General features: G+C 43.0%; 1 protein-coding gene across 1 annotated transcript in view; it reads left to right on the forward strand.

The window, feature by feature from the left end:
* Positions 1 to 223: 223 nt before the first annotated feature.
* Positions 224 to 26384, forward strand: part of PAX9 (paired box 9) — a 37609-nt gene continuing 11448 nt past the window's right edge. Inside the window, exons 1-2 of the mRNA XM_032213722.1 lie at positions 224 to 944; positions 9302 to 9438. Of these exons, the coding sequence (XP_032069613.1) occupies positions 224 to 944; positions 9302 to 9438 (858 nt within the window). The remainder of the gene's footprint in view (positions 945 to 9301; positions 9439 to 26384) is intronic.

Genomic DNA, 26384 nt, shown 5'->3' on the forward strand with positions numbered 1-26384 from the left:
GAAAAGTCTCATGGGAAATTCAAGGACCGGAGTCCCCGCGACTAGAAGCCTGCAAGGGCGAACTCCTTAAGGCGTCGGCTACTAGCTAGGTGCGCCCTTACTACGAGTTAAAAAGGCCGCGGGATCTCTGCCGAGCTTGCGTCCCAGGCAGCGGCGAGCAGCCCAACACCAAGCCAGCCTTGCCCGGGAAGGAGACGCGCCTCTCAAGCGTTTGGCAGTCCCGATGTCCCTCCTTTCCCTGCCCTTGTTCCAGGCTGACCGTGTCGCCAGACTCCGGGTGCCTCTTCCAACGTGCCGCTGCTTCTCTTTGTTCGCAGAGCCAGCCTTCGGGGAGGTCAACCAGCTCGGCGGGGTCTTCGTCAACGGCCGCCCTTTGCCCAACGCCATCCGGCTTCGGATTGTGGAACTAGCTCAGCTGGGCATCCGACCGTGCGACATCAGCCGGCAGCTGCGCGTCTCCCACGGCTGCGTCAGCAAGATCCTGGCGCGCTACAACGAGACCGGCTCCATCTTACCCGGGGCCATCGGAGGAAGCAAGCCGCGGGTCACCACGCCGACGGTAGTGAAGCACATCCGGACTTACAAGCAAAGGGATCCGGGCATTTTTGCTTGGGAGATCCGGGACCGGCTGCTGGCCGACGGCGTGTGCGACAAGTACAACGTCCCCTCGGTCAGTTCCATTAGCCGGATTCTGCGCAACAAGATTGGAAACCTGTCTCAGCAGAATCACTACGAGGCTTACAAGCAGCACCAGGCAGCTCCGCAGCCGGCCCTGCCTTACAACCACATCTACTCTTATCCCAGCCCCATAGCTGCAGCAGGTGCCAAGGTGCCTACCCCGCCTGGCATGCCGACGATCCACAGCGCCGTCCATATGCCTCGGACCTGGCCCTCCTCTCATTCCGTCACTGACATCTTGGGAATTAGGTCCATAACAGATCAAGGTAAGAGGTTCAGACTTCCAGCTAGGGAAGAGGATTGGTCAACCGAACCCAAGAAGCCCACCCCTTCCAGAGGTTCTATGTCTGTTGTATGGACTGGGGTGGGGGACGGGGCTCCCAGTGGTTTCTCTGCAGACCAGTCGATGCTGTAGCTTCAGAAAATGTCTAGTGTAGTTTCCTTAAAAGGGGGAGAGATTCAGAAAAGGACATGAATTAGCTTTCGTTGAGGATCATCAACAGCCTTGATTCCCTGGTCTTTGATGGGCTTTGAAGGAAGCCCTAAGTTATAGCATTGTATAGCATCATCCAGCTGTTGTGTTAACGTAAAGTCTGTCTTCATGAACAGGTTTGGATGATGCTATAAATGCTATAAATGGTTTAGGTGGTAATGGCCCAGGTGGAACTTGATTCTAAATACATTTCCTCTCTCTTTGTTCTAGTGGCATTTTTCACTTAGCTGCAGGACCTTCACCTTTTAAAGGGGTCCTAAGAATATAAGCACAACCCCATTGGATCAAAACCCTGGCCCAATGAGTCCAGTGGTGTGCTCTCACACTGGCCAACCAGCTGTACAAGGAAGCCCAGCAGATGGCCTTCAAAGGCAGTCACATTGCCATCAAGGCTAACAGCCATTAATCCTCATAATGTGGAAACTTTTCTCAAATTTTATGTATCTGATACATTTTAGTATGTATCATGTTTGGCTGAACTTTCTGGTGGCCAGAACTTCGTTTGCACAGGCTTCCTTATCTGGGAGGGAGCCTTAGGGAATTTCACGATTGAGCAACAAGTGATTCCCAAATAAGTTTCTCTCTGAGAAGCTTTACATTTAATTATAAAGGGGAAATAAATGAAACTGAAAAGAAATACAATATTTTCTCCCAATGAAAATGTTTTCATGGCATGGCAACCCATTATTCTGGAAGCAAATATGATAAAAACAATTGACTTATATTAGTGTATATGATAGTATGTACCAACGTATTGGCAATATTTTAGACCATGTCTTTAGACCATATCAGTTTGGGGAGCACTCTCGTTTCAAAAGCAGAAGCAGTAGGCTCATTTATAGTGAAGCTCTTGTATGTCTCCAGTAGATGAACACATCACTGTGCTGAGATATAAGCATTTATTAAAGATGGGAGGGAAAATGTCACATGTATGTGTAACACATTTGTTACACATTTGTGTATGTGTAACACATTTGTTGCACATACATAAGCAACACAACATCTAGGAAACATATAAGTGCATTTCTACAATTCTCCAGTTTAATTGAGCTCACTAAAATCAAAGCAGCAGGTGTAGATGAGCCCACAGAGACATGCCCAACAAGCTTTCAGATGTATTTACCTGCATTTATTCACATTTTGAAATAAAATCAACTCAGCTAAAAAGACAAGTCCCAATACTTGGCACATTGGCTGTGAATCGGTTGTGTTGATCTTGACTGGATTCAACATCTGTGTAAACAGTGTTGCTGATGCATTTCATTTCTGGATTAGTTTGCAAGTACCTCATATTGGCTACTGTATCTAAGTATGGTTAAAAAGATAATGGATGAAATAGGGTTGGGAAAAGAATAACTTCCTGTGTTACTACGTTCTTGTGCTTATGAAAAAGAGAAGTAACTAGTAATGATGTCAACGTCTTAAAACATTAAAGAATCCAATGGCAGTTTTAACACTAACCCTTTTATTGTGTTAGTAGCTTTTGTGAATTATAGAGGTCTCTTAAGTGAAAAGGTGAATTGCCAAGGCATACATATGTGTGGGTGCATGTATGTGTGTTCATGTATGTACACACACACACACACACACACACACACACAATAAACATGTACGTGTCGAGTAATCACACAATTTATTACAGAGAGGAATAAACACAGCTAACCTTTTCATGGCCAAGTTCTTTTGGCTACCAGCATACCTAAACTACAGAATCACACATAATCCCCGTTCGGGTATATTTACTTTTTTCTCTGCTAGGCTTTTGTGCTGATATTTGCTCTCAAGTCAGAGCTTCTGTGGCAAAGGCACCTCCTCGCAATTGCAGGCAAAGTCTTTCTCGAGTTCTCGCAATCAGGGCAAATTTGCTCAGACAGGAAGTTCAAATGTCACCTAATTGCTTTCGTTCTCCTGCTTCACTTTGTTGTGCTCCGAAGCGGTGGTCCAGAAAACCGAAACGGCCTATGTTTAATTTGCGTTTAAGCCCCTTCCGAGGCCCGCCCGCCTCTCCCGACTTCGCTGCGGAATTCCAGACGGGGCAGTTCAGGAAGGCTTAGCGGGATTTGCCCGGAGCGGCGAGTGCCGTGCAATAGACACGGCCCCACGGATACTCGTGTTAAGGCCTCGACTCTGCAGCCCCATAGATCCGAACCGACTTCATTTCAGCAACTGTGAAAGCAGGCGAGATCAATACAGTTGCCCATTTTCATTCAATGCTGGCTTGCAACACATTCAACCAGACTTTTGTGCGAGAGACACAGTGGTGTGTAGGTGCACGTTTGTGCGGTGCTCACACAAACAATAAACGTTAAGAATGTACAACGCACACGCCTTATGGTTGCCAATAAAGAAGCCTCCGTTTCCAAATCTTTTTTTTAAACTGAGGATCGCATAGGGCTGCCCAATTCCCTTTCCCAGGGCGCTGCTTGCGAGCATCCCCTGCCTTTTGGTCCGGCACGGCAGGAACATCTGCTAGAATCGTTGTGCACAGAGAGCGCGTGGGAGGCGGGGTGGGGGCGCAGTGCGGGCGGGCGGAAAAGCAGCGCGAGCTGGACTGATTTCCGTGTTTATTAACTCCCCCCCGGGGCCGAGGCCACCTCTCTGGGTAGGAGGCCCGCGAACGGGGAGGGGGGGAGGCATTGGGTTTATCTCCGAGCTCGCCCCCCCCCCCGTCTCCCGCCTCTGGCTGTTAGGCTTTGATTTATTGGTTAAGTTGACCTTGCTGCCGCGGAAAGGAAGCCCTATTCGTGGGGAAGGGAGGTCGCCAGAGGCGGCTCTCCCAGACAGGCTACGGCCTGGGCCTGTCACACTGCTCGGCCGCAAACCGACGGAGAAGCGCGGCTGACCCGGCTCCGAAGCCTTTCGAGCATACGGGGTTGGTTGGCATTGCCTGCAGGCCTCTTCTGCTCTCCGCTGGCCTTCCAAAGGCTTCTCCCTCCCGGCTGCCTATAGCTCGATCACACCGTTCGGGCTTCGCAGATCTGGTTAAGCCCACTGCCCTGGGCTGCTCAGTCTTCTGGATCCCGCCGGGTGAAGGATCGGGGGCAGCCGCTGGGTAGCGTGGATGGGCCGAAACTCAGAGGTTCTTCCTTCCTCTCGCCTTATTGCCACTGATGCTTCCTACTTGGGACACACGCAACCCGTTGGTTTCAGCGGAATCTCCGTTCCTCATAGTGAAAGAATAGTGCAATTGGAAGGCAGATCGCCCTAGTAGCTGTATGTACGTGTCAATGTGCATTGTGTGTCTCTGTGTGTGAACAGCCTGTGTTTGCACGCACACGTTGCAGGTCAGAGAGAGAGTGTGTGTTTCGGAGAATGGTTTCGAAGAGAGGAGTCTTTCCTACATTTCTACTTCTCCCAAATCTTTTTATTTTAAAAAAAATTTGTTTTCCCATTTTTTTATTTGAGAAATAATGGCGCCAGTAGTCAGCAGAACTGCCCACTGGCTGCAGCACGAGAACAGAAGGCCAATTTCAACCACATTGGGTTTTTAAAAAATCCTGTCGCCTTTTCCTCTTTTCGTGCTAGGAGGATATAAGTGGGAATTGGGGGAAGAAACAGAGAGGTTGGAAACCGCGCAGCAGGCGGCAGGCCAGCTTTTTCCTTTTAGCTTTTTAGGATTATCGCAATAAATTTAATTTCGGTGCATAACCTGATTAGGCTGCAGTTGTTTGAAATTCTCCGTAGGCTTCCGTCTTCCTTTGCATGCTATAAATTCAAATCCTTCGTAGACTAAGATTTCCCTCCACCTATGCCAGGTGGACCTCCTAAACTCACTTGAACTAGAAAAAGTCAAGCCAGGCATGAAACCACAGTCTCTGTAAGGGTATTAAGGAGATGGCTACGTTTCTCAGGGATATTCCCCTCAAACTGCTTTATTAATAGAAAGAGGTATTTGGAGAATAACAGAATTGGAGAGTTGGAAGAGGCCTTGGAGATCTTCTACTACAACCTCTTTAAAGCAGGAGACCCTACACCACTTAGACAAAGCGTTGTCCGATCTCTTCTTAAAAAAACTTCTTGTGATGGAACATCCGCAACTTCTGAAGGCAAGTTCCACTGTTTTAATTGTTCCTTCTTAGTTCTAGGTTGATTTTTTTTTTCCTTGATAAGTTTCCCTCGGCTACTTCTTGTGCTGCGTTCAGGTGCTTTGGAGAATAGGTTGAAACCCCCCCCCCCTTCTTTCTAACAATTCAGGGCCGGAATGAGGGCAGAAATGGGCAGAAATACGGCCTTGAACAATTTCCCCAACTGTCCTTGTCCTACGTGGTAGCTTTGGAGGTCCTGCAAAAATTCTTTAAAAAACAACAATCTCCCATAGGTATAATACATCATTAGCAGATGGTATTATGCTATATTGGGAAAATAACTTCCTGTCCCTTCCATTGAAGGAAATGGTGTGTGTGTGTGTGAGTGTGTGTGTATACATAGAGCAGTTAAGCTCAGCATTGATTAAGCCCAGGTGTTCGATGGATGGCACTTAGACATTAAACTGAATCAAATTTAGCTTTTCTGGGCAAGAATTCAGTTCACCTGAATTTTGGGGGAGAGGAGAAGAAGCAGGCCAGGCCAGCTTCTCACCAAACTAATGAGAAACTACATGCCCCCCACCTCCCCAACCAATGTACCCAAGACTAAGCGACTGGGGATTTTAACTGTTTTAAAACATGCCTACATTTAAGAACATGCAAGTCCTTTTTATTTATATTTTTCACCCAGCCACGATTCAAATTCCCATCCGGGAACTTTAAGCACGGTTTGAAAGCTTCCTTGGGTTTCAAAGGAAAACCGGGAAAATGAAGAATTTGTGTAAAGGGGAGGGGGATGGAAACCTCTAGTTAGGAGACCTACTGGAAGTGGCCCTATGGACTGCACGAACCTGGCTTTATTTTTCCAGCGTTCGGGATGAATTACCCCGAGTCCTGGGGTGAGAAGAATGGAGCTCGGATCGCTGAAGTCGGGCTTCACAGGGCGTCCATGAGAGCACAGAATCCCACCCTCAGAGCTTGCGTTGGTGGGGGGGACGCGGGGAGAGTGCAGGCTGGCGGCCGGCGGGATTTTCTTGATGTCTTTGATTGACCTTCAGCGTCCGTACCCCCCCCCCCTTTCCCAGCACAAAATATTTCCTTTCGGAAGGGATCTAGTTGGAGTTCAAGGACTGATTGGAACTCAAAGGGGGCGCTTCTGTTCAGAATGCCTCTCCTTTTCTCTCTCTCTCTCACGCACACCAAACCCCCTTTCATTTCATCTGTGGAAGAAGGGACATTTTTTAAATTGCTCTTCATTGGAAGTAGCAACTACTTTGTAGGAATATCTCAGTCACCCTGTTGCCCCCAGATTCCAGAATTACCTGCGGTTATTTTCTTTTTTATTCTGTTTAAGTTGTTTGCTTTGATACCTATTCGGGTTTCTTTTCTTTTTCTTTTTAATTTTGAATGGAATCAGCGCTTTTATCATTTAAAAGTTCAGTAAGTAGATCGATTTACTCAAGGATACCCCAGCTGTAGCTGTAACCCACTTCAGGAGTTTGAGATCCGAGGTACTTTAAGATCACTACCAAAACCGCTACTGTAATGAAACAGATCTCACCGAAGCTAATCTTACTTCAGTGACTTCTATTTAGTCCACCGGAAGCTTCACTGAAATTAGTAGGATTCGCTCTTGACGAAAAGGTGCTCTCCCCGCCCCCCCCAGTTTGTACAAGGATTCAGTCCTACAATTCCTTAAAGTCATTTCCCACTAGTGATTTTCGAAGACTTAGGAAAGCTCAATTTAATCCATCGCTATTTTGATGTAGCAATAATGGAGACAGCGTGAAGTGCCGCTATAAATAAGTGCCACCAGTGAGGAAATGGCCGGATTCTCTGGGAGTGTCTTTTGTTTGAACCGCACCGTTTACTTCAAAGCAAGCATTAGAGTCTGGTTGCACGTATGAATGGGGTTGCAGAGCCTTCCAAACTATTGAGTTATTCGTGAATCTCCAAAACTCTTATTCCCTAATGCATTATTTCATTTAGACGGCAGCCTCGAACAAAATTATAGTTTCATAGTGGACAAACGTTTAGGCGGGAGGAGCAGAGTTCCGAAGGCGAGCTAAAGTCTTTATTTTTACTTTTATTTTAAAAAAAGGTCTAATTCGACCTTTCAAAAGTGTCCTTGGCCTTCTCCCGCCAGGATTTTTTCAATGCTGCAAACCTGGCTTGACGGAGATGGCGTTGGAAGCACAAGTGCATTCAGAAAGTGTCTAGAGCCCCTTCACGTTTATACATTTTGTTTTATTTCAGCCTGATTCTACAGATGTTGAAATTCATTTTTCTCTTTAATCTACACATAGTACCCCATAACGACATAATGAAAACGGAATTTTAGAAATGTCTGTAAACGTATTAAAAAGGAAAAAAAAACCAACCCTGAAATATCATATTGGCATAGTAAGCATTGAGATCCTTCACTCAGTACTCTGTTGAGGAACCTTTGGCAGGAGTTACAGTCTCCAGTCTTTTGGGGTATGGCGTGCGTGACAAGCTTTGCACACCTGGATTGGGGATTTTCTGCCATTCTTCCCTGCAAATCCTCTCAAGCTCAGTCAGGTTGGATGGCGCATATCCATCCATCCGTGGACAGCCATTTTCAGGTCCCTCCAGAGATGTTCAATAGGGTTCGAGTCAGGCCTCTAGGCTGTGTGCTTGTCATGTTGCAAAGTGAACCTTTGGCCCAGTCCGAGGACATGAGCCCTGTGGAGCAGGTCTGCATTCAGTATATCACTGTACTTTGCTTCAGTCAATTGCCCCTCAAATCTGATTCAGTCCCTGCTGCTTAAAAACAACCCTTCCTCCCAGGCATGATGACCAGGTACTTCACTGTTGGGGTGATATTTGACAGGTGATGAGCAGGGCCTAGTGTCCTCCAGACATAACATTTAGAATTGAGGCCAAACAGTTCAATCTTCATCTCATCAAGCCAGAGAATCTGTATGAGAGTCTTTCGTGTGCTTTTTTTTTTTTTTGGCAAACTCCAAGGGAGCTTCCATGTATTTTGCACTGAGGAGAGGCTTCCGTCTGACATAGAGCCCAGATGGGTAAAGGGATGCAATTGTGGTGATCCTTCTGGATCTCTATCCCATCTCCACACAGGATCTCTGGAGTTCAGTCAGAGTGACCATCAGGTTCTTGGTCACCTCTCTTACTAAGGCCCTTCTTCCCAGATTGCTCAATTTGACCAGGCAACCAGCTCTTGGTTGCGCCAAACTTCTTCCATTTGAGAATTATGGAGGCCCCTGTGCTTTTAGGAACCTTCAGTGCAGCAGAAATTTTACTGCAGCCTTCCCCAGATCTGTGCCTTGCCATAATCCTGTCTCTGAGTTCTGTAGGCAGTTTCTTTGACCTCATGGCTTTTGCTCTGCTACAGTATGCTTTGTCAGCTGTGAGGCCTTCTATAGAGAGGTGTGCGCTTTTCCAAATCATGTCCGATCAATTTAATTTACCACAGGTCTACTCCAATCAAGGTGTAGAAACATGTCTGCAACAGATCAAGAGAAATGGGAAGCAACAGCACTAAATTTCAAGTGTTGTTGCAAAGGGTCTGAATACTTATGCCAATGTAATATTTCAGGGTTTTTCTTTCTTTTTAATAAATTTACAGACGTTTCTAAACTTCCGTTTTCATGTTGTCATTATGGGGGTACCGAGTGTAGAATAATGAGAAAAACAAATGACTTTCAACAACTGTAGAATCAAGCTGCAGCACCACAAAACTGACAAAAGTGAAGGGAGTCTGAGTACTTTCTGATCTGATTGATCAGAAAGTGGGATCCTGAGAGAAGCAGCCGAGTCTGACGTCGAAGTGCCAGGCCAAACGCTCGCCTTAGGAAGGCATTGACTTCCAAGGAAGCGGACAGGGCTGGCTGTCAGGCTCCCTCCTTCCCTCCCTCCCTTCCTCGGGAGAGCTCCACAGGGCAAGCCAGGTGCCCGACTCTCAGGGCGACCGTCCTTACCTCAAGGCAGAAACCCGCCTCCGCGCTTAAGGTCTCCCCTAGCTTGGCTCCAGGGGAAAAAGAAGGCTCGCTTCGGAGCGACTAGGGCGAGAGAGGAAAGCCGCGCCCCTCACTCCGCTTTGTCGTGTGTTTGCCCGCAGTGAGCGACAGCTCGCCCTATCACAGCCCCAAGGTGGAAGAGTGGAGCAGCCTGAGCAGAAGCGGCTTCACGGCCCAGCACGTTGCGGTGAACGGGCTGGACAAGGGCTCCCTCGAGCACGAGACCAAGTACAGCCAGGTAAGGGGGCGACTGCCTGGGAGGACGGAGGGGGTGCACGTCCTGGCTGGGCCAGAAGGGGTGGGGGTGGGGTGGGCATGGAAAGAGGAGGGGAATCGCGCGCTTGCTTCGGGGGTCTGCCTGAAGGAACTTGCTTTTCACTAGCAGCGCCAACAGACTAAGCCAACTTCCTGGGTAAAACACGCGTGTTTGTATCTGGGGAGGGGAGAATTCACACCAGAGCCTCAGTTGATCCATTCTGGCCCTGATTGAGCTCCAAATAGGAACACCCCCCCCCCGGTTGGGCTTATACAAAGACGTCCTTCAACACGTCAATTTAGTTACTCTTAACATTGATAGAAGTACCGTGTCATAGTGCCTGGGAAGTTGTGTGAAGCCGGAAAATCCGAGAATCGGGTTAAACGTGCTGCGTGAATGCAGGCAGTAAAGCTAAAAGGGTCCCCTCCCCTCGGGTGTCTGTTCTCTAATGGGATTTTATCAGTTGCTCTCCCCCCCCCCTTCTGCCATTTTTTTTGGGGGGGGGGCGCAGCAGCCCCACATCGCTGAACCCAAGGGGCTTTAGCAAAGTCTCTGGTTTTTCAGTTGCCTTTTAGCAGGCTTGTATTTTAAACCCATTTCCACAAAGGAACAAGAGTTTAACTAGATTGTTTGGTCCTGGCTCTAATCTGTGTATGGAGTGCAGTTTGCTCAGAATCGTGTCATTTGATGGGTTTCCACAATATGTTGGCTAACGTGTGGTAGTCTAACTTTGTGAGATGGCGGTTAGTTTATGGTTCAATATCTTGTGCCAATCAAATCTGATTTAATTCAGTTAGTCAGACTATGTGCATTGTGTTTCTACTCCCAGGTAAGCCTCTGTAGCAGTCATCTGGGGATAACCTCCTCAGTTGGTGAGACTTTCTTTCCAGGTGATGTCTTCCAAAGCTACTGTTTGGCTGGGGTAAATTTGATAGGGGTCAAATTCAGAAGAAATGCACTGAGAGTCATCCCTGCATGCTTGTGGTCCTTGCCCATTGAAGGAAGTGACAGGAACTGAATGTTGCTGGCAAAGCTGCTTTCCTATTTAGTAGGATGAATGACCAACTCAGTTGGCATTCAAAGAATCAACCCAGAATCAGATATCTAGGCAAATAGAGGACTATCCCCCACATAATTAAGGGTGGTGCTTGCTGTTGTTGGGCCAAAGCTGCCAGTGTCATTTTATTGGTGAAGGAATGGCATAGTTGGACTACCAGTAGATCCTTGCAACTACACTTTGAAGAGGGCCAGTAGAAGAAGAAAATATATGTTATATAGCTCAGGGTTTGAACTGTGGAGTCTTTGGTGCTCTCTGAGCTTGGTTGTTTGCTTGCAATGTTTCATTAACAGACAGCAAGCCCTTCTAGCATGGAAGACATTACATGGTCTGGAAACCTCTGGAAGCAAACAACCAAAGTCAAAGAGCACCAAAGATTTGATTTTGGAGAAGGTCAGATCTCTGCGCCTCCAACTGGTAAGTTCCAAGCTGCTCTACCATGAAAGTGAAGCTGTTCTGAGATCTACAGCTGGGAGGGGAATGCTGGAAGGGTATGTTTTTTGAATTGGGAAACCCAGCACCGGGTTGATCAGTCTGGAGATGGGCTAGCTCCTTGGTTCTTTGACCAGAGGTTCGTCAGTTTTTGGCCCAGGTGTGCTGTGACAGGCCCATGTGACCAGAATTCTGTCTTATTGCTCTCTGTCATTTAGCAATTAGACTTAGACTTTCTTAGTCCAGGTAATCAGCTGCTTTTCCGGATATACCTAAATCCTATCAATTTGGGGACCAGTGCAGGACTTCACCTGATACATTCAGGGGATAATTGAAAAGCCTGTTTGACCCAAATGCTTACTCAGGGCAGGAATACAGATTAAACCACTAATACTGATGTCTCCTAATATTCTTCTTTGATATATTCACTATCTCTCTTGGTAATTGGTTCCACCACAGATCTGCTGTTAATGTTGGGAATTGGGTAAGGTGCTGATACTATTCATTTGGAGTGTGGCTATTTTCATGGCTATTTTCTTGTAAAATAGTTGGTATACTTAAATACATAATGTCCTGTATGTTGAAATAGAATAGAACAGGCCCTGGAGCTGCTTCTATGCGATGTCATTTCAAATAGTTGAATCCTAGCTCTTTCAGTTGTCTTTTTTCAAGGCTAAACATATTAAGCTCCTTTGGTTGTTCTTCAGATGGCTCCATTTCTATTCTCCTGATCAATTTCATTACTTTACACGGAATACTACACAGAAGTATTTCTGTGAACATCCATAAGGTTCCCACAATTTATCACTGAAGTTGCCCCTTCGAAAGATTAGATTAGATGGCAAGATTTTTTATTGACAAACTCATGCTGACTTCTGGTAATTATCACAATTTTTTAAAAAAAGCTTATAGATTTCCTTATGCTCTGTAGGCTCTTAAGGTAGTCATGTCATACTGATTTGTAGCTTGAGGTACCTTTCTTTTCTTCTTTTTTATAATTGGTTGAAATAATCCCTTCTGTGCTGAGGGAAACTTCTTTTCGAACAAAGGGCTACCAAAGTCTGAGGTGAAAGAATAGGTCTATGGAGTATGTTTGATGCTACAATCGTATATAGCAGTGGTGGTAAACCTTTTTTGGCACCAAGTACCAAAAATGAGAGCATGCGTACATGGGAGCACTGGAAACTGAAAGAGCAGCTCCCTGCTGTGCATGCGTCCCGTGCACCAGGAAGCTGAGCTTTTGGTTTCTGGCCTGCGCATGCGCACCAGGGAGCTGCTCTTCCAGTTTCCGGTGCACGAAAACCAGCTGGCCAATGCGCATGAGTGCGCCAAAACCCAGAAGAGCGCTGGGCAACGGCTGGCATGCCCAGAGAGATGGCTCTGTGTGCCACTTCTGGCAGGCGTACCATAGCATTGCCATCATGGCTATATAGGTAAGCTTTCTTAAGGAAATATCCTGAAAGAACACAGTAATGCATATTTGGGGGGGGGGCATATACAGGATGGTACTTTTTAGTCCTATTTCATATGTCTACTGATAACTTTGACAGCCTAGTATGTCTGAATGGAGATTTGTAGAAATAAAGGGAATATTCACTAGCTATTTCACAGAGTAAAATATCAGAGTGTCCTTAGGACCTCCAGTATTTGTCTTGTTTCACAGAATTTAGAAAGAAAGAAAGAAGGAAGGAAGGAAGGAAGGAAGGAAAAAAGAAAGAAAGAAAGAACGAAAAAAAGAAAGAAAGCTTTGATAGCATAATTGAAGCCTTAAACTTTTTTTTACCAGCCCCTCAGACAGGGTCCGCAACTTGGGAGTCCTCCTGGACCCACAGCTGACTTTTGAACACCATTTGTCAGCTGTGACCAGGGGGGCATTTGCCCAGGTTCGCCTGGTGCACCAGTTGCGCCCCTACCTGAACCGGGAGGCTCTCACAACAGTCACTCGTGCCCTTGTGACCTCTAGGCTGGAGTACTGCAATGTGCTCTACATGGGGCTGCCCTTGAAGAGTATTCGGCGACTTCAGCTAGTCCAGAATGCGGCCGCGCGAGCGATTGTGGGTGCACCTCGCTTCACCCACATAACACCTATCCTCCGCGAGCTGCACTGGCTACCTGTCGATCTCCGGGTACACTTCAAGGTGCTACGTGTCACCCATAAAGCCCTTCATGGTAGTGGATCTGGGTACTTGAGAGACCGCCTACTGCCAATCACCTCCACTCGACCTATTAGATCCCATAGATTAGGCCTCCTCCGAGTCCCATCTGCCGGCCAATGTTGACTGGCAACCATGCGGAGGAGAGCCTTCTCGGTGGCAGCTCCGACCCTATGGAACGATCTCCCCGTGGAGATTCGTACCCTCACCACCCTCCAGACCTTCCGCACAGCCCTCAAAATCTGGCTATCCCGTCAGGCCTGGGGCTAAAGACTGTAACCCACCCGAATGGTATGAATGTTGTGTTTTTTAATGACGTATTGTCCTATGTGTTAAATGTTTGTTTCCCCCCCCCTTTTCGAGTTGTAAGCCGCCCTGAGTCCCCCCAGGGAAAAGGGCGGCATATAAATAAACTTCTCAAATCTCAAGACCATACATCTTACTTGCTCTGGTGATGTATTTGTATTCCACTGCAAGATATACAATGGCACTTTTTATAATTATGATGCCATTAAGGTGCCTAGCTGTTTTCTTAAACCTCTTTTCCTGAAATGTCCAACTTGCTGGAACCATTGAAACTACCTATGAGTTTGGGGCAAGGGAAAGCAGGGCTTTGGAAGACTTGCTCATATACAGAGTGCTGACCTATATTTCCTGCGTGGAAAGGGGCACCCATGGTTTTAGATTAAAAAAATGGTCTGATTTCTTTTTTAACACACCAATTGTCTTGAAGTATATAAAAGGGATATACACATTGTACTGTTCCCTGTCTACTTTTTTAATGAGATAAATATACTTGTGCTGAGAAAATAAACTGCTATTAATTTTTTGTGGATTTATTTTTCAAATATTTTGTACCTCTGAAAAATAGGCCAAAAAATTAAAAATATATTTTAGAGTCAACTAAAAGTCAAACATTTGATTAGAAGTTTAACCAAAACTTACTGAAGGTAGTCTTAATCCCTTGTTAAAGAGGTTTTCAGTGCCAGTGTGTTATCATGATGCATTGAAAGCAAACATGACTTTTATTTCATTAATCTGATGACTAATATTTGGAGCGCCTTAGTTTATTTTCTGCAAAATAAACTAAGGACTATATGGAAGGAAAGATGATATAATGACTTTTTCAAATAAGTTGTCACCTTTGAAAGTTTAATAGAAACTATTTAAAACAAAGAAGCAAGTAAAGCACTTAATGTTAAGTATACAATTAAATTTCTTTTGCTATCATTATGCTTTTAATAGTTGTTTATTTCTGAGAAGTTGGACTTCTTTTCAGTAAAAATGGGTCTACATTGAAATTTGAAACCATTAATAAAATCTTGTTTACAAAGTGATGTTTATGAATAAAATCCTGTTTATGAAGTTGAATCATAAATTTATACAACAGCATCCATCAACAAGTATATGCCTACTGAAGTAGTTTGTGCACTTTCAGATGCACCATAGAGTTCAATAATTGTGCAGTGGGAAGGGACCACAAAGATTTTGTCCTGTGACATCTGCATGTCTTCATGTTCTAGTTGGTTCCATTATCCATAACTCCCAGATTTATGATGAGTGTTTTAATCTAGCATATACGGAGAACATTGGGTTGGACAAGGCAGGATGTTTGGAATAGTCTTGGTTCCCCAGCCCCAGCCTCTAGGTTTGTTACAGACTGGGCCAGTATTTTAGTCTACTAACCTGATACTTAATTTTTAAGCTGCCTTCTGTGTAATTCTTGAATTAACTCTTTTTTTTTTAAAGATGGTTTAGTTTTTCACCATTCTAGAAAGTAGCAGTCAGATGTTACCTCTGAAACCTTACATGTTGCCATGGATTTCTGTCTTTTACAGAGTATTCTTTAAGTATACTTTCAGGTCAGAGAGTGTATACTCAAAATTTGCCCGATATTTTTCTGGACAAAGCATTAGGTAATAAAAGTCAATTAAATTTCAGAAGAATCTTGTGTCAGACCTGCAAGCCATCTTTTCTTGTCTGTTTGGACTGAGAAGATTCTAAAGAAATTTAGTGTGGCATCCAAGGAAAACAGTGAAAAATAAATGTAATGTTTGGATTTCAGCTAATGCTTCTCTTTGCCTTAATATTTGTCTGTTAGTACAAAATGTATCAAGGCAGGGGAAAAAAAAGTTTAGCTCAACTCTGAGTTGAATTGCAAGTTTGATTTATTTCTATTGTCTAACAAAATGCATCTTTACGTGTCTTAATCTCAGCAGGGGAATAAGGATACTGAGGGGTCCTTGGTGCTGTCTGAGCTTGCTTGTTTTCTTGCAGACATTTCATTACCCAAAGTAGCATCCTTATCAGGCTAGTGCTCCTCAAGGAGGCTTCTTCCCTCACTAACTGCAGAGAACTGTACTGGTTGCAACAGGAGGTAGATATAATAAATAAACAAACCTTGCAATCCTATACATATTTATTCAAAAATGAATGGTATACAGTTCAGGGAGTTTTAAGTGTCTACAATGGGGTTTTTCCAGTATCGTTATTACCAACAAAAGAGAATATTTGTAGTTCAGGGTTGAAAGGAAAGGTCCTTGGTACTCTCTGATCTTGGCTGTTTTCTTGCAGTCATTACATTACCTAAAGTAGTATCATCATCAGTGCTAGTGCTGACTTACACAATATTCTCCTTTATTGGTTAATAATGATGCTGGAAAATCCCCATTGTATAGGCTTTAACCTTATTATATCTTATTATCTTATATTATTATATCTACCTCCTGCTGCAACCGGTACAATTCCTCTTTGAGGAATTATTCACGCCTACCCCAGGCTTTTATAGTGAAATCCTGATGGTGCAGAAGTTGGCCCTTTGCAGTCAATGTTGGTGCTGGAATCAGCTCCTTTGCTTCCATGCATTGCAAAGGGTCAAGTGACACTAACATTCCAAGCTGGATGCATTAGAGCAGGAGTGTCAAACTCAAGGTTTGTGGGCTGGATCCAGCCCATGGGGTGCTTAGATCTGGCCCATAGAGTCACTCTGAAAACAGCAAACGGCTTGTGGTGCCTCTGTCTGCAAAAATGGGCCTCCCCATCCCCGTTTTCAGCTGGGACAGTCTTCTGTAACCCTCTGCCAGAGAAAATGGAGCTCGAGAGCACCGAATGCAGCCCTCCCAAGCTCCGTTTTCACTGGCAGAGGGTTGCAGGAGGCTGACCCAGTTGAAAAAGGGGATTGGGAGCCTGTTTTCGCTGGCAGAACACTCGGGCCACCATGGACGCCCCCCGACATGACTGATATCAAGTTGGCCATGCCCACCATGGCCACACCCACCATGAGGTCAAACACAACCCTGATGTAACCCTCAATGAAATTGAGTTTGATACCCTTGCATTAGAGCATTTGGATATGCATTAATAGTTGTGGGTGTAATGTAGGCAGTTACACACTTTCAAGTGCCATCTTGGCTACACACAGCAGCCTTAGTTAGGAAGATTGATCTATCTCTGCTGACATAAGGCTGAGATTAGGCATGACCATAATTAATATTTCCAGGGGGCTAGCTGTATTGGTCTGCTGCAGTGAGAACAGCAAAAAATCCTACTGGCTTTTGAACTAAATAGCTAAGTACTTATAAAAAGGGTGGTTAATAATTATTGCCAGTACAGGCTCCCCCCACATCTGCATTTGTCACTTCATTAAAGGGGGAACAATTCACATGCGCTATTGTCCTGCCTGTACACATGATGATGGGCTGATGAATTCCATGCATAGATCTTTTTTTTGGGGGGGGGGGAGTAGGCATTATCTGTTTTCATTTAGGAAATATATCCCTCCCACCAGGCTACTAAGAGAGATTAGCTGCATTTGATTGATAGGTATAGAAGAGATGATAATCAGTATCTAGGTCTGCTTTATAAGAAAGATGGGATTCACATCCATAGAATTTGTAAATTAAAAGTATACTAATTGGTATGCCATCAATAATGTTAAAAAATAGCAAGTACTTTCGGGAAAAAGATAATGCCTTGCAGACATTAGGAATGATTTTAATTTTACTCTGGCATGAGGATATATGTCTTTATTCATTAGTATTAAGAGGACACTGTTCATAATCCTTCAGAACTCAATGCAGTGTCTTCATCACCATGAATGGTGCTTATTATTCTGATTTCCATTTGTAAGACTGGAAGTCTTAATTAACCAAAGCAATAGGACAGGCTCCCCCCCTCATCTGATGACCTCCAGATGTTTTGGACTTCAACATCTTTCATTGTCAGCCAGCATGCTCAGTGTCCACGTTGGCTGTGAATTATGGATACTGAAGTCCAACCCATCTGGAGAACACCAGGCCGGGGAAGGCTGCAGCAGAATAATCAACTCAAATTAGCCTTCTTAGAAAACATTGTTTTAAATTGGCTACTCGATATTGTATAGACAGTTAAAAAAACATGCAGTGTATAAAATGGCCTTTTATTTAGCAATAAAGTTTTAGTTGTCATCTCTTTCACCCTTCTGAATCTTGAACAAACGAAACTTTAGCGACTAGACTGAGGTTTTGGTCATCTGATAATGTATGTCAATTTAAGCAATTATTGAGCTCGTTATTCAACCAGAAGGGAAACAATTACTCAGTGAAAGATCTTGGCAGTTTTGATTGTCGCTTTCCATAAAAATAGGAGAGCAAAGTCTGTGTTTATATGCCTCGAAAGAAAAATATAATCTTTACAGTTCCTGTTCACCAGTGCAATTTGGATGCATATTGTCTTTCTGTGTTGTAACTAGGTCTGATTGATTATTTATTTAATTAGTTTATATCCTGCCTTTCAATGAACAGAGCAGATAATGTGATATAGAGACATTATAGGCATTTTTCCTGCCTTCTTATAGTCAAATACGTGTTTTGCCTGTGGGTTTTCCTAATCTGCAGAGTTTCCTGAATGAAACCTGATTACTCAAATTTTGTTCAGGAAGTAGTGGTTTTGTAATTGCCTCCATAGAATAGGGGTTGACCTAAAGTTAGTGGGACAGATTCACCACTTGAATATTCTTTAAGTTTACACCAGTTGCCACAGGTCAATGAAGTTGTCACCAATGTAAAAATATAAGGACTGTAACCCTGCATTTAGTGGGATAATTACAAAGGCTCTTGCCTAAGATAAATAATATTTAAATATATCATTGCTCTGGCGTGCTGTTTGCTGATTAAAGTCTTTGCATCGGGGTTATTTGTGCTTCCCTAAGTGGTTTTATTTGAAAACTCAGCTTCTCAGTACATTTTAAACTCAGCTCCTTCTGGAGGCACAATTGGCACGGTGGCGTTTCCTTGTATTTTGCATAATTGAACAAGCCATGAGTTATATGGAAAGCCTTGCAAAATTGTCCCATGTTTTCTTTTCTTTCTTTCTGACATTCAAATGCCTTTGGAAATTTCTCATCAAGACAGGAAATGAGAGCAGTTAGTACTCCCACTGTAGTACCAAGTGGTAGATTGCTCCTGGAACTAGAGGCTCCATTTAGTCATCTTTCTTCCACACTTACTTTATGGTAAATGGAGTATGTTTTATACTCCATTTACCATAGAGAATCACCTTCTCTTTGAATCCTAAATGTCCTTTTGTGGTTTCATGCACAAGTTACATGCTTTTTTCCTCTCTAATGTCAGAAAATTATTATGGAATTGTTTCATGCAAGAGAATTTTCTGTTGTGAAAGTCACATTTCCACAAGTTTGTCAAGCCAGACTTCGTTTCTTTGCATAAATATGTAATACTATTTCTCTCTTGCTGCCCTGTCTGTATAGATGTGACCACAGGCTTATCCTTCCCAAAAGTTTATCTCCATGCTTGGAATGGGAAGTATGGGAATGGGAAGTAGAATTTCAGGTCACAGCAGATGGCAGTATCTGGCTTGACTTGGCTGATTCTATCTCCTCCCCGCTTTATTAAATAGGATCAGACCAGACTAACAGATGGGAGGCCACCAGGAGTTCTAAGGTAGTTGAGAATATTGGGAAAAAATCTGGAAAAAGGCAAAGTGCTTCTTATCCACATGGGCATATTCATTCCATCACTGGGGAGTTTTTACCTTTTTAGCTTCTGACAGGATATTTTTGTCCCCTTGTAGAGATCCCTTGTGAAGCTGCTTCTCTTTTCTGCAAATAAGCAGCCCCGAGAAGAGCCAGATGAGAAGGGCAAAGCCCACAAGTGAAGGATCTGTCAGGGAGGGCTAAACCTGAGGAGATTTTCCCCAATTTCCTTCAAAACCCAGAACCATCTTTGCTAGGTTTCAACATTTTTATTTTTTTTTGCCGAAGGGAGGGGTGGGGTAGGGCTCACTTTAAACTTTTGAAGCCCCAGCAGGTATCATGGAGTGAAATTGTTTCTTTGGGGATGGAGGGAGTGAATTAGGCCTCCTCCGAATTCCATCCGCCAGCCAATGCCGGCTGGCGACTACCCGGAGGAGAGCCTTCTCTGTGGCTGCTCCGACCCTCTGGAACGAGCTCCCCGTGGAGATTCGAACCCTCACCACCCTCCAGGCCTTCCACAAAGCCCTTAAAACCTGGCTGTTCTGACAGGCCTGGGGCTAAAGAGCTTTTGCCTCCCTCCTCGAATGGTATGGTTGTTGTGTGCTTTTAAATTGTGTATTGTTTTGTTCGTCTTTTTATCCCTTATCTGTATCCCCTCCTCTGACTTGGATTGTGAGCCGCCCTGAGTCCCCTTCGAGGAAAAGGGCGGAATATAAGTGCAATAAATTCAATTCAATTCAATTAACCCCCCCCCCCAAACTGATTCTAACACCTGTAGCTTAACCACTCTTTTTGTCTCTAGTTTGGTTAACAAATGTCATTTTATTTTTTAAAATGTAAAAGTAATTCTTGAATAGCAAAAAAAGTTGTTTTCTCTGTTTTTATTTACATTTGTAATGAATGAAAAAAAATTGAATCATAGCATGAGATTTCCCAGCATAGATAAATATTAACATCTGCTAACTTTCCAGAATACAAGATCTTATTTTCTCTAATAGATATCATTAGCACAAGGCATTGCCTATCATTCACTCTTTTTCTTTCCCTCTCTATACGGTGTTTCTCAACATTGGTAACTTTAAGATGTGTAGACTTCAACATGAAGCCGGTGGAAAATTCTGAGAGCTGAAGTCCACACACCTTAAAGTTGCCAAATTTGAGAAACAACAAGACCCTACCTGTTGATCCTTTCTTAGCAGATGAAACTAGAAAGATTTTAAATGGAGAACCCCGTCTAGCTGTTGTTTCTTTACTTTCCACATTGATAAATTTCTACCCCCATCCTAACCTTTAACAGTTCAATTACTTTGAAAGGGATGAGCTTTCCCAGTGGTGGGATGCTCCTGGTTTAACAACCGGTTCGGTGAGCGCTCGCTTTGCACGCATGGCTGCTTTGTGTGTATGAAGGTTTTGTGCACACAGTCCTGAAAATGGAGCGCTTAGAAGCTCAGCTGCTTACCTTCCAAGTCAGCAACGGTAAGTAAAACAGCTGGTGGTGGGAATCAGCTGTGCTACGCGATTGAGATGAGCAAGAAAGCAGAAAATAAAGGACAGGATAGAGCAGGGGTGGATGGACGGGCCCAGCTTATTGTCGGAGTGAACCAGTTGGCTCCCAGCTGATCGTAAGAGCTAACGGTTCACCCAAAACTGGTCCGAACCAGTAGAATCCCACCCCTGAGCTTTCCCAAGCCACTTCTCTAAACCTCTCCTTCTCCCCTTTCCTCCCTCTCTGTTCGTGGAATTAAGAGGACTTCCACATTATCTCATAGTATTTTTGACCACAAGGACAAGAAGGAAACACTTGTCTGCATCTTCCTTGGTTGTACTACTACTAAAAAGCTACCAGGAGCATCTGATCCTATTTTACCATGCCAGCATACACTAGAAATGCCTTTAAAAATATTTCATATGCAGCAAACCGGCATTTGCTGATACATACATATTACTTGACCTATCACTTTCCTCAACCTGACTGTTCTCCAGATATACGGATTCCAAAATGGCTTGGTCTTTGCTGAAAATACTCGGAGTTGAAGTCAACATCTGAAAGGCCTTCAGTTTGGGATAGGCTCGTTTTTGTAATTTAGAATAGTGTTTCTCAATGTTGACAACCTGAAAATGTAATGGGCTTCAGCTCCCAGAACTCCCCAGCCAACATTGAGAAACAGTGGTTTAGAAAAGTTCACCATGATAGGACATAGGTGACTCCCATAGTACAGGGGAAAATCTGGCCCAGGGAGTGGAGGCTGCTTGGATACCTTTTATATCTGGCTTATGGAAGTTCAGGTGCAGACCTCTTTGAAGTGCTTTGCCTCCTCCATGTTTCCATTAATACAGCAACGCATCCTTTCCTTCTTCTGCCTATGACAATGATGGCGAACCTTTTAGGCACTGAATGTCCAAACTGCAAGGCATGCACATGCGCAGCAGAGACCCAAAGACCAGTTAGCCAGCGAGAGGCAGGGCATCCCAACAAAAGATCCCAGGTGAGATCTTTTTCTTTCCTGAGCTTGTGTTTCATCGTTTGCAGGAAAACAGAAGGTCACGAAAGAAATGCTGCGGAGAGCTGAGCTGGGGCGACGGCACACATGCCCACGGAGAGAGCTCTGCATGCCACCTGTAGCACACATGCCATAGGTTTGCCATCATGGGCCTATGGAATGCCCTCCCTCCTCAGCTCAGAAGGAGGCAGGAATTGTGTCAGGGGTCCTTAGTGCTCTCTGAGCTTGTTTGTTTTCTTGAAGACACTTCATTACCTCAAAGTAGGTAATATAACCAGTGCCCTCATTTCAACCCTGAGCTATAAATATTCCCCTTTATTGATAGAAATGATTTCTCCCAACATCTGTCTGAGCAGAGAATACCTTAGAGAGGTTCTGGGTGATCTTTTGCAGCCTCTTTTTGAGCGATAAAACTTCAAGATCTCTGACTTTTGGAGCAGGAGTAGAGCTTCACTTCTTCACATCTATTTTATTTATTGAAAAGACTTTTACGGCCACCCATCTAAAAACCACAACTCTGGGCAGCTCACAACAGTTATATAAAACCAAACATCATAAAACAATAGAAGCAAAAAACAATGAAACACGATCTGGTGTGCTAGACATGCCTGTGGGGTGATTTGGCCTCTGGTTAGATCGAGTCCTCCACTGAGGATGCAACAAATAATACATGCTGATTGGTAATGGTCTCTTCCATACCTTAGGAATGTAGGAAGCTGCTTTGCAGCGTTTGTAAGACTAAATATCATCAAAACTGACTGGCAGCAGTTGTGAGGTCAGAGGCAAAGAATTGATCTTTCTAACCCAAATGATATGAAACCTTCGAATAAAAGAACGAGTCTCTTCTCAGGGTTATCCCTCTGAAGAGACTATTTTTTTAAAATAGTTTTTATGAAGAAAAACTATGAAGAAAATAAAAAAGTAAATAGCAGGGAAAATAGGGAAGGGGAAAGTGAGGGAAAGAAAAGGGGGGAAAAGGCACTGACTTCCGACTCCCTTTGGTGCAGTAGAATAAGGCATTAACATCAAACCTCAACTTTTTATTTTTATATGATTGTATAAACTAGGCATTTCTATAACAACAAATCTGTCTAATCAGTAAAACCCAAAATCAAAGTCATTTTGTCCCCACCTCAAGCACAAAGTCCAGAAGCGGTTTCCAAGTAGAAATAGAAGTATTCATATTTTTTTCCTTGATCAAAACAGTCAATTTAGCCATCTCTGCTAATTCAATCAGTTTTTGCAGCCAATTCATCCATTGTGGGGATTGAGGTGACCTTCCATTTCTGTGCATAAAATAGGCTTGCTGCCGTCAACATATATAATATAAAAATCAACCCCCCCACCTGGTCTTTTTCCATTAAACCCAAAAGAAAAGTCTCTGGTTTTCTCTTTAGATTCACTTTATGAATATTCTGTATTAAAATATGAATCTTATTCCAATATTTCTTTGCTTTAGCACATGTCCACCATAAGTGATAAAAAGTCCCTATTGATAAGATAGCTATCCAGTTTTACTTGATTTCCTCCTAAAAAGAAAGGTGGAATCTTCACACAATCCTCTTACTTCATACCGAGGAATAATATCTTTTGTGGGATCCAGAGTACAAAATGTATCTAAGAACCTAATTAAAAGCTTACTGGTTCAAACCAAAATCTAGCTAAAACAGTCTCTTTTATAAGTATTCCAGAAAACAGCAGATGGTTGCTATTGAGTTCCTTTACTGGACATCATGGGTTGTTGTTAGAAGAGGAAATTTCATGAGAAACCAACTCAGACCTTTCCTGGAAAATTGTAACGCAAAGAAATTGCATCTGGTGAAATGGCATTGAAAATCTAAAAGGATCTAATGATCTTAGGAGAGTGTTATCAGTAAATTTCAAAATTAGCCAATCTGTCATTCCTGAATAAACCCTGATTTATAGCCAGTGGATTATTTTTGAATTCAATTAATATATACTTTTGGAACCTTTCGTGTGTGACAAGACAGGGTTTTAAAAAATAAGTTCACTCTAAAATGGGGTGATTTGGGGGCACGATTTAAAGCCTTCTCCAAGGGGAGGGATGAATAGATCTTGCTGTGTGTTTTGATAAATTGGTTTTGAAAGCTATTTTTGATTACATAGTACAGTATACTTTTCAGGGACTGTTCAGGGAAGAGCTGCTTAAGATGGGCAGCCATATAAATTTAAATAAATTACTAAAAATATTCTGAATGGCAGTCATCTTTTCGTTTTGATCTTATGAGAAACAATGACTGGAGACATTAGTTTTAAAACAATACATTGTTGTTAGTTGCGAAGTCATGACCCCATGGACAACATTCCTCCAGACCTTCCTGTCATCTACCATCCTCTTGAGTCCATTTAAGCTCACACCAACTGCTTCAGTGACTCCATCCAGCCACCTCATTCTCTGTCGTCCCCTTCTTCTTTTGCCCTCAATCTTTCCCAGCATTAAGCTCTTCTCCAGTGAGTCTGTCCTTCTCATCAGGTGGCCAAAGTATTTGAGTTTCATCTTCAGGATCAATACATACCTACATTAAAACAATGCATACATACATTAAAAATAGTGTTTACATTATTTTTTGACCATCTCAAAAACATTCATTTCAAGGTGACCCCAAATTTCTTCTGAACATAGAATGTACTGAATTTGTAGCTTAATGTGCAGGTCTTAAGGGATAATGTGATGGGCATCTCTATCTGTTTAGCTGTATTTCTGCCAGTAGCAGTGAACTGTAAGATGCTATGTCATGGTGAAACCTTCATTTTTCTGAAATGTAACAGCGAATGAACAAAATATCCAACTCTAATTCAGTGTTCTTTGTTTGTTGATCAGCTGTCACCTATATCTTAAAAGCAGATTTGGGCAACAAAGGGAAGCATAAGTGGGGACAGGGGGAGGAATCTCTTCATGGAAGGGAAGCAACCATGGAGGAAAGTCCTTTCCTCTATATTACAGAGATTCAGGATCCCAGTTAAAATAGTAAGTTCAAATTGTACATTATGAATTATACATCTTAAAAGTTATTAAGTCACAGCTTGGTATTATTATGAATGTAGTGAGGCGATACTGATTATTTGGATTTTGATCCAGATTCTCAAATAGGATATAACTATTCTCAATAAGTATTAACTAGAAACTAGATTGCTAAATGATAGAGTAGACATAGACCACTCCTTTACCCCATATTTTACAAATGAATTTGATTTGATTGATTGATTTCTTCAACTTACAGGGTCAGCCAATTCTCAAAAAGACTGCTGTTATATTAATAATGCGTTATTTGTGCAATTTCACTGTCCCCCATGATTGGTTTAGGAAAACGTTTCATGCACATGGAAAAAAGAGAAGCCGTTGCTTTAAAAAAATCTATTTGTTACTTAAATGCCATCTTATAGCTGAGCTACCTTTGCTGGGGTCCAGATGGAATCTTGGGGGGAAAAATGAGGCTACATTTGTAGTACTTGGGGTTTTCCTACTCTACTGTATATAATGAAATCACAACAGTCTTAAAAGATGCGTACTGCAATACAGAGATCATTCTAAGATCATTCTAACTCTGGTTTATGTCATTGTGACAGTACAAGTATAAGGTAGTGGTGACGCGGTGATTAGGATGCAGCATTGCAGGCTAAGTGTATCCACTGCCAGGAATTTGATCCTGAACAACTCCAGGTTGACTCAGCCTTCCATCCTTTCAAGTTTGGTAAAATGGGGACCCAGATTATTAGGTGCAATATGCTGATGTTGTAAACTGCCCAGAGAGTGCTTTAAAGCACTGTGGAACAGTATATGGGTCTAAGTGCTATTGTTATTTTATTCCAATGCTATGTCTATTTTTTTTCTAATTTGACAATCCAGACTTGTTCCTTACTTTTTTTCTTAATATATCCAAGATTCTTTAATATATGGTTCTTTTGATACAACTTCCTCTGATATACAATAAGTTAGCAGAAATTTACCTATTCCTAATATCTATGTATATATAATGTATATATATATACATTATATATGTATATTTGTTGTATTTATCAGCACAAATACAACAAATGTATATATACACATACACATATTTTATTTACATACATATACATATATTGATGCATACTTTGATCCCAGGAGCTCAATATTAAAAGCAACGGTGGATAATTAGAGGAATATGCATGGTGTCAAAGCCACTCCAAAACAAATTTTGGGATATTTAATGTAACTGAGGGAAGACAATAATAGGTACATAGAGAGTAACAGTGTCAATCAAACTTAATTAATTGGAAATACATTTAAAAGAACTTTAAATCACATTCAATGTTATGTTCTTGGCCCCAGCTAACTTTGAGAGTGAAGCCTCTGGCCTATAGTTCTGAAGCCAAGAATTGCCCTCAGTTTGAAAAATGCTGCACACCCAGCCCATAAGGCAAAGATGCAGATTTAAGATTTGGCTTAAAGGCCAAAGAAGTGTCAGCTGCAACAAATTGCTGCTGTAACAGTGATCCTTCTGTTGGGTTGTTGAAAGCCGTCATACCGGTCAGTCTCTGTGGGATTTTGTGTTTTTTTTCCTGAACATTGAATATGCCTGTCTTTTCATATCTCTTCATGTTGCCATTTTCATGTTCCTTAATCGAGGTTGTCCTGATGAGTGGACTTGAGGATGGATTTTTTCATTATTATCTTTTTCAAGTTCTTAGGCAAATAAAATAAAATTTGCTTAGAAAAAGAGCCCAATTAATTTCCTCTGACCACATGCCTCTGTAAATGTTTATGCTCTCTAGTGCTGGATCCAAAATCAATAATGGGCAGAGATGATAGA

Source organism: Thamnophis elegans, chromosome 1, assembly GCF_009769535.1.
Source record: "Thamnophis elegans isolate rThaEle1 chromosome 1, rThaEle1.pri, whole genome shotgun sequence".
NCBI classification, from domain to species: Eukaryota; Metazoa; Chordata; class Lepidosauria; order Squamata; family Colubridae; genus Thamnophis; species Thamnophis elegans.